Source organism: Nicotiana tomentosiformis, chromosome 6 (assembly GCF_000390325.3).
Source record: "Nicotiana tomentosiformis chromosome 6, ASM39032v3, whole genome shotgun sequence".
NCBI classification, from domain to species: Eukaryota; Viridiplantae; Streptophyta; class Magnoliopsida; order Solanales; family Solanaceae; genus Nicotiana; species Nicotiana tomentosiformis.
In genome coordinates this window covers 14645792-14654923 of record NC_090817.1, presented here as the reverse complement: position 1 = coordinate 14654923, position 9132 = coordinate 14645792, and the positions used below count along the sequence as shown (strand labels likewise).

The 9132-nt window shown below is 33.8% G+C and overlaps 1 protein-coding gene across 3 annotated transcripts; it reads right to left on the bottom strand.

Moving 5' to 3' along the window:
* Positions 1-359: 359 nt before the first annotated feature.
* Positions 360-6263, bottom strand: LOC104099713 (zinc finger protein CONSTANS-LIKE 9-like). 3 transcript variants are annotated; one of them, XM_009606788.4, is made up of 7 exons: positions 6048-6263; positions 5429-5472; positions 4524-5224; positions 3833-4060; positions 1791-2089; positions 982-1131; positions 360-863 (listed from the first exon to the last, which is right to left on the bottom strand). In XM_009606788.4, the coding sequence occupies exons 3-6, from the start codon at positions 5106-5108 to the stop codon at positions 1005-1007; spliced, it is 1239 nt and encodes a 412-aa protein (XP_009605083.1). In that variant the 5' UTR covers positions 5109-5224; positions 5429-5472; positions 6048-6263; the 3' UTR covers positions 360-863; positions 982-1004. The 3 variants fall into 3 exon arrangements, with proteins under 3 accessions (XP_009605083.1, XP_009605082.1, XP_033512890.1); XM_009606787.4 differs by lacking the exon at positions 5429-5472 and having other exon boundaries at positions 6048-6262; XM_033656999.2 differs by lacking the exons at positions 5429-5472; positions 6048-6263 and adding an exon at positions 5822-5970.
* Between the last annotated feature and the right edge of the window lie 2869 nt (positions 6264-9132).

The following is a 9132-nucleotide window of genomic DNA, read 5'->3' as shown; positions in this document are numbered from 1 at the left end:
CCTGTCTAAAATAAGTGTCGTTTAAAGTTTTTATATATCTTTAATTAAGAAAAAACATTTAACAGCATTAATCATAGATTGTTTTGACTAAATAATCCTATCATCTCTCTTCAAACTTTATAGTACTGGATTTCAAGAGGCAATATCAGTACCTTTCCAGATATACAAAAGACGGTCTGGTGTACAAAGCATCTCGCATTCACACAGGGTCCGAGGAGATGTAAATAGCCTACCCTAATGCAAGCATTAGTGGCTGATTAACTGCTTTCACGGCTCGAACCCGTGACCTATAAGTCACACGGAGACAACTTTACCGTTATTCTAAGGCTCCATACATAACTACAGTAAATAATCAGATATAACTACCAAAAATCCATAACATGTAAAATATGAGAGGATTATTGCAGTATCATTGTTGGCCCTCTCAAACCATACTCCATCTCCACATTTTATCTGGCAAAAATGAACTAGTTTACAAAAACAAGCTCCCGTCGAACTTTGTAGCCCTTAATTTCTACACACTGACTAGAATATACATGACAAGTCAACATAATAGCCAAGCAATACAATCCTAATCGGACACGAACGTACAGCTAAATTTTGTGAGTACTTTAAATGTGTGATATTGTCACCAAATTAGAGTTGCAAGAACAAAAGCAAGGTAGAGAAAGTCCGGCGTACTCTATGCATTCATAAATAGAGTCGAGAAAGGTGAATCTTGATCGCCCTCTGGAAAGAAGGCTGATCGTCTGCTCCAGAAATGGCAAAAGGAGGCATGTTCGTAATTTCTCCTACTTGTTTGGTGAAGCGAAGGTATCTGCTTTCGAGCTTGAGCTTCCTTCCTCAGAAACAATAGCAATCCCCTGAGACACAATCATACTATTTATCATTTGCAACAACAAATATAGCGTTTCTTTCATCTATTTGGAAGAAACCTTAAATGTTTGGTCTCAATTTAATATGGATAATTTGTTTCCTTACATATATTATAAGAATGTTTACAATCAATAGCTTCTGGTTGGGAGTGGATCATAGTCATAAGCATCACCAGCCTTGACAAACCGTCCCTTCACACGCCTTCTGACATCAGCTCTTGCCTTGCGTGAAACATATCTCACTCGCTTGTCAAATCTATCACATTATAAAAAAGATTGTTAAAAAAGGTATTGAAAACCTACCAATCGAGGGAAAGTTCTGGTACCAAGGTGTACATAAGCTAAATAATCAAGATATCTCAATTAACTTAAATGCTGAACAAAAATATGCACAAAATTTCTTGGCTTAGAAGAAGGTTGGAATGTGCCTAAGCTGAGAGAACGAGTGTTGCAATATTATCAACCAAAGATTGCGCAATCTCCATACTTTAGATATAACGAAGTGAAAAAAATTGTACAACAATTTAAACTTTTAAATGAGATGATCAGAAATTTAACATGGTATTAGAGCAAGCATAGTCCTATGCTCAAGTCTCGCCGCCAAGCATTACCAAAAGAATTTCCACATGCTCAAGGGAAAAGAGAATCAGGCCCGCATGTAAAGGACTGTGTTGAAAATTAATAAGTTGTATAAAAGTGTATCATGTCTAATAACTTAAATTTTTAGATGAGATGTGGCAATATCATTCAACATTTCACAATACATTTTCAAGTTCATCTTAAGCGACCGAAGACACTTCTAGTCAGAACGACGCCATTCTCTGTTTCAATGTGATATAGTGACGCAACTGAACAGAGCTTGAGATGCTACGGACAGGTGAGTTTCAACTATTCATAAAAAAAAAAGGAACTTACTTCCTTGTTTTCTTCTTTTCCTTGTAGCGCAACACAGCATTGCTCCTGCTAGTTGATGGCGATGAAGGTTCAGGACAAGGAGGACCCCATGGTGGCGGCTCTCCCATTACGAGCATTGGGGAGACTCCACAGTCTTGGTGATCTCCGGCGGTGCTCTCTCCAGTTTGGTTGGAAAATGAAAGGCTAGATTGTCTAGCAAAGTAAAGGATAGAATCCGTCTTGCAGCTCATCGCAGAATCTGCAGATTCTGCATTGCTACATGTTGGCTGCACCGTGTTCACCCGTGCAATTGATGATCCCTGGTAAAGAAGAATAATCACAGACGGCGAGATAAAGAGCATCAGAACACAAGAAGAAGAATATGGAAATGTATTCCACTCCCAAACAAAGAGATATTGGAAGGAAAAGACAGAAAATAGATGTTCTGCATTACAGGAAGGAATCAAATTACTTTGTTTTGATATCTAGTTACTAAGGTCAAACAAAAAAGATATGCCTGTCTTCTGTAAAACAGATATCTCAAGTTATTGATTCAAAGAGTATCAAAGAACAGAGTTACATATGTAAGATATTCCTTCCTATACATTGTGAAACCTTACGTGCTAAATTAGCAAGCTATCCGTCTTCTGTTACTCGACTAACTTTCAACCCCTTCCTCTACCCCTTCCCCTATCCCACAAACCAAAAGAATTACCCACACACACCCAGTTACAGGATCTAATCCTTCACGAAAAGTAAGAAATTCCGCATATTTTGACCAATTCAAGGTGAAGAATGTAATAAAAACAGAAAAATACAGCTAAAATGCAATGCGTTTTGCCAACATTGCATATAAACAACAAAGAGTAGAATTTAGTACAACATGTAATAACACTCAGAAATATTTCGATTGAATGTTCTATTGACTTTTCTATGATAAAATTCCCATCGGTAGAGTGGGAGCAGTTATTAAAAAATATAGCAGGAGCAATAGTCATGCCTGTATGTGTACAATATCTACTGGCCAGAATAAAATTACAACAGCTAGATGAATAACTATTTAATATTTGTTGAAACAAATCTCATTTCCTTTTTTGTAACTAAGACACTAACCTACCACATATAGCAAACTTATTAAAAGCATCAAAAAAGGGTATGTGACATCACGGCCAAAAGTTTAAGAAATAAAAGCAGAGATTTAATCAATACCTGCTACTCCATATAGCATAATAGCAGACTACCATTTAAGTTGAAATGAATCTATCTCTTATCAAAAGTTGCAAATACCAATCAAGTGGACAAATATAAAAAATAGCAACAAACTCAAAGGAATCTATTTACCTCTTATCTTTGTTTTCGTGATTATAGCTTGTGCTGTTGCCAGCTACATTTAGCATGATTAAGCGACCACAACCACATTCTATGGCTCACCCAAACATGGTATAACCTGCTCGTTTCTTATTCTACTTCTATTTTAAATGTAACTTGTGGAAATTCGAAATATCAAACTAAGATGGGAGAAACCTAAAATAAAGCAACTTTAAAGGGAAGAGAAAAAGGGAAGAAAGATGCATGATCACAAAAACATCACAAAAGAACATTATACTTTTCGCGGACATCCTTCAACATGAGGAAATATGTTTTCGATAAGCAGAGGCAGAGCAAGGATTTGAAGTTTATGGATTCTAAAATTGTCATCAAATGCATAGCTCGTTTAGCTATTGGGTTCGCAATTAAATATTTATTCATATTTAATGGATTTTTTAATACGAAATACAAGGTCTTAGTAAAAGCTATTGGGTTCATCCGAAATCCGTATCTACCTCTTTAGCTCCGCCTCTGTCGATAAGTGAGTATCAACATATCTCTTCAAGAAGATGAAAAATGTTTACACTAACTAGATTATGAATAGAGAGAAAGAAAAGTATTTTGTAAGTTCTTGATCTAGCTAATAGTAAAATAATGCCACGCGTTCTGCACGAAAAACTAATAGAACAATGAAAGGTATACGGCAGTTGAAGTATATGCAGGAGAAATAATGTTAACATGATTCAGTTACCCACCTCGGCAGCATTGGCACCTCGGCAGTTGGAGTCGGCACTTTTTATGTCCTTCATCCCAAATAAATCATCAAAGTTTTCATTCTCAAATAGTTCATCTGGATAATTAAGAGAAGCACCAAATAGCTCTTCATAATTCTCAATACTCAAGTCCACCGCATCCATAATGAGATTGTCACAGTAAGGATCCTCCTCAAATAAGCTAGAGCCTTTTGCTCCCATATAGCCGCCCTGAAAGTTAATAAAGATAATAGCTCAAGAAAATTCTCGACACGTAAAAAAGGGATAGACAATCATGCTTCAAGCAAAGACATTTTCGGTCAACCACTTCCGCTCCTTTTCCTCATCCCCATCCCCATCCAACCGGTGGGAAGCAGGATCCGAGTTGCTAAGACTGCTTTTGACAAAGTAATGCATGATGTATCGACGGTATAAACATAAAAAGTGCAAAACATTATTTCCAGAAAAGGTTATCATTAATATAAAATGCTCCGAGCTCAGGAGCACTTTTGCTAGTGTTAGCAGCACAACACTAACAAAAATGGGTGATTCTTGTTTCAATAGTCAACTATTAATTGCTTCAGTTAAGGACAGGATACTAATGTGCTTCCAGAAAATTGGAAATCAGTTCCTTGAAAATTCATGAAAAATTTCTGCATTACTATCAAAACACTTTAATGAAAATTTAGATTACCTTTGACATAGCAGAATTCGAGGATCTAATAGGCGGTTCTACATTATGCTGCTTGTTGTCAAGAGTAGGCGTAGATGATTCCACCAAAAGATTTGATTTTTCTGAAATATCCATGTCATTCACTTCGACTGCAGCGCGCATATTTTGTGAGTTTTCCTTCCCTTGAGGACTTTGACCATCTCTCGGGCGGTTATCCTTGATGCTCATTGTACCCATTCTCTGTTCACAGCTAGCACCAATTGAAGGGTCATCTAAGAGAAATGACCAGCTATTGGAAAGTTCGGCAGCGGAAGGACACCCCGTGTAACTACTAAGCGCTTGCCTCATGTGCGTAGAACCTGAACTGGAACTACTAGCATGACCTGACCAATCACAGTTCTGACAAAGCGACGTTTTCTCCTCAATGCACCTAACAACAGCTGGTTGTGAATTACACCTTTCACATATAAGTGTCCTCGAATGACGTTCTGAAAGGGCATTTGCGGAATGGACATTTCGATCACACGACAAACATAAGCACGCTGCATCAGACCGACAATATACAATCGACCGTTGCTCTCCACAGAATTCACATATATAACCCATAACTTTTTCCCAGTCTACAAGATCTTCAGCCTTCAGATAGAAAGCTTTAAACTTTAAGCAACAGAAGACGATTTGCTCAACTGTTTTTGTTACCTTCTACAATAAGGAACAAGAATCTGCATTTTCAAAAGCTAATGAATTAAAATAAGTAAAAAATTTAGTATAATACAAGTCTATACTTCATAAGTAAAGATCTTTGCCCATAAAAAAGGGCAGCCCGGTGCACTAAGCTCCCTCTATGCGCGGGCTCCGGGGAAGGGCCGAACCACAGGGGTCTATTGTACGCAGCCTTAGCTGCATTTCTGCAAGAGGTTATTTACCCGGCTCGAACTCGTGACCTCCTGGTCCCATGGCATAATTTTACCTGTTACGCCAAAGCTCCACTTCTAAGATCTTTGCACATACAAAAAAGAAAAATTTACCTTATCTCATGAATTGAAGAATTCAAAATGAGGTCTTGGTCAGCAAAATAATACTTTTTAAATACAACTATAGCAGTTAAAACAAAATGGAAAAGGCTGAATAAAAAGATGTCATTTCAGTCAAAAGGGAGAAAAAGTAGCTCCAAACTAATTGAGAATCAAAAATCCAGACGAACAGTGGGGAATTTTCAGAGTCATAAGTAACTTTTTTCTAAGCATAATTATTTACAACAACAACAAAAAAAAATTGACATTTTTACCTTATTAAATATCTCAAGGTGGGAAAATTACCTCTGACTAAAAGACATCAAACAAAGAGATAACCTTAAGCTCCAAAGAAGCATAGAAAAAAGATCTGAATAACTACATAAAGTATAGAAGAAAATAACACACAAGACTAGATTAACTGATAAACAGATCAAACAAGAAAGCCCAACAGAGATTCAAGAAGATAAACCTCAATAAACTGAAAAAAATGAAGAAAAAAAAACATTCAAGAAATTAACTAACTTTTTACCTGATATAACTGTAGCTGACCAAAAAAGATATACAAAGGAAAGGGAAATAAGTACTGATAAGTAACTCCTTTTGCTGCAGCTTTTTTTCTCAAAGTAGAGAACAAAAACCCCTAAACAAGAAAGATAGGATTTTTTCCAGTTTCCAAAATATCTTCTTTAGGAGGGTTGTTTTATGGAAAGTCTTTTGGACAGTAATGTTGTTGAACTGTTGAGTTCTGATAATATCTACAAAATAAAATAATAATAAAGTTGATAAAAAAGTGCAGGAGAGAGAAAGAGAGGAGAGGGGTGTCATGTGGGACCCTGTCCTTTTCATGAAAAGGTAGTTACCCCCCCAAGTACTGGTGTGTGATGTGGCACTATATCTCTCCTTGATATTTTAGTCTTCAAATAAAACAATAAGAAAACATTTTGGCAGATCTTATGAGTAATTTAAATATCATGTCTTTTCTAAATATTTTGCCTAGTAACTATATTTTATCTAATTATCATCCGTAGTTATTATTTAATTGCTATTAATTTGTATCGTTTGTATTCAAACGCACAACGAATACACTATATATAGGTATATATAATAGATACAACATGCATCGACTGTATTTGTTCGTGCAACGAATACAACTAAAACGAAATACATAAACTATACATAGGTGTATACAATAGATACAACATGCATCGGTTGTATTTGTTCGCGCAACGAATACAACTAAAGCGAAATACAGAAAAATAAAATGTTCTTGTTAAGAATCGAACTCTCAAGACCTATGATAAGTAACAAAGCGCTCTAACCAACTGAGCTACAAGAGCTTATTACTTTTTTATTTTAGTTCAAAATAATTAATCTCTTATTTCATTATTTGCTATAAAATTCAAATATCGTTACGAATAATAAATAGGGAGTAAATATTTTATGTGTCGCGTAATTTTTCCTTTCATTTTCAATACTCGAACCTAAAACTTTTAATTAAGGGCTTGTTTGGCCATAAGAAATTTTTTACTTTTTTCGAAATCAGTGTTTGGCCATAAAAAATTCAAATTTTACTTGAAGTTGAATTTTAAAATTTTTCAAAAATTGAAATACTCCAAAAAGCTCTTTTTCAAAATTTTCACTTATACTCACTCACAAAAATCCAAAAACAGCTCCAAATTATATTCATGTTCAAACACAACTCTAATTTTTAAATACTATTTTCACTTCAAATTTTTTTCATTTTTCTGAAATTTCACAATTCAGATGTCTAAACGCGGGTGAAGAAATCATGTTCATCTCATTACAATCCTCCGTGACGGTGGAATAAATAACATATCAATTTGTTTGTTGAGGAAACACTAGAATATGAAAAATAAGACTTTTTGAAATATATAACTTTTTAAACATAAAAAAATAAAGAGTGCAATATAAAATAGAATGAAGTGAATATTTTTTTTATTAAAATAGACACTATGCCTAGATTGTGTGTAATCACTTACATTTGTTTTAGCCGCTTAACCTATCAAATGAACCCCATGATCTCCAACATGTCAAAGTATCTTTTCTTTTTCCAAAATATCCCTTTCAAAGTGAAGACTTAGGTTTGCTTGGAATTAAATTCCCACTTGCTTCTTTTAAGTTTTTGCAAAAAATCGAATTAAAGGGGAAATAAAAAGTGTGCGTATGGTTATATTGCTAACCACATTATCATTTTTATTTCATATAATAAGTGTAGATTTGATCTCACCATTCTCTTCTTTTGTCTTTCCCTTCCCCCCATGTAATACGATTTTTTTTTAAAAGAAAATTGTTATTATTTTCCTCGGTTTCATGAAAAAGAAAATATTAAAAGTGTGTGATACTTGTTGAACTTTATTTTTTTTTAAATCATTTAAAAGGTTTAAAAATAAAATTCAGATTTATTTCATGTATATGGCTTACTACATTTATACAATTTGGAAGTTTTGCCTAGTAATTAAGAATGTTGTAGAGGGATAAAAACATTAAGTTTTGATTAGTACAAATCTTGATAGTTTATTAGACGGCAATCCATGAATCCAAGCATAAATTTTAGAACCAAATTAAGCAAATGCTTAATTCAACCTCCACTTCTTTAGCCTTTATATTGTCTACTTAATTCACTTTATCAAAAATAACCTTAAATGACATAATTAACGCAATAAATTTTTATCATTATATTAAAAATGAAAGGTGCTTGGTAAAATCAGAAAAAGTACTCCATCATAAAAGAATAATGATATTTCTCGCTTAGATTTATGTCACTTTTTGTCCAACACAATAAGTGCAATGACATTGAATTGGACCATATATACACAACAACAAGAATAGCAATTGGAGGATTGTACTGGCAAGAAGAGATAACAACAGAAGTGGCCAAAATCTCATGTGAATACTATAAAAATAGTTATATTACAAAGTATTTTCTAAAAATGTTGTTGTTTCAGATAAGACATTTGAAGCACTCCTATTTGACAAGACAGTCCACTTGAGGGAACAAGGTCCCCTTCTCTATTTACCGATGTGTCCCGTTCATTTGAAATGGAGCAATTTTATTACTCCACGTACTTTGTTCCTAAACATCGAACCAAATCCAAAATCGAATTAAATCGATCAAAAAATCGATACTTATTTTGGTTTAGTTTGATTTTGATTTTGAATTTTTGAAACCAAACAAATCTAATTTGGTTTTGGTTTTAATCAAAAAATAACTAAAAAATCGAACCAAACCGACTATAAAAATAGTTATTTAAAATTTATTATTACACCTATAATAATCTAGTTCTTTACCTTTACATATATATATATATATATATATATATATAAAGTTTCTAAAAATTTATGGTATATATTAATCGTTTGCATTTTTAGTCTAGTTCTTTGTTATTATAATAATCTAGTTCTTTGCATTTACATTCTAGTTGTAGTTTTCTTTTGCCAAATACAAGAATCTATTTCATGTTAAAAATAATCTATTTTTAATTGAGTCCTTAAATTATTCATCACTATTTGATTCATTTATTATCAATATATTTATGTAAATGATAGATTTCTCAAAGAGTAATTGATTTGAATTCGATAGTGTTACGTTGAAA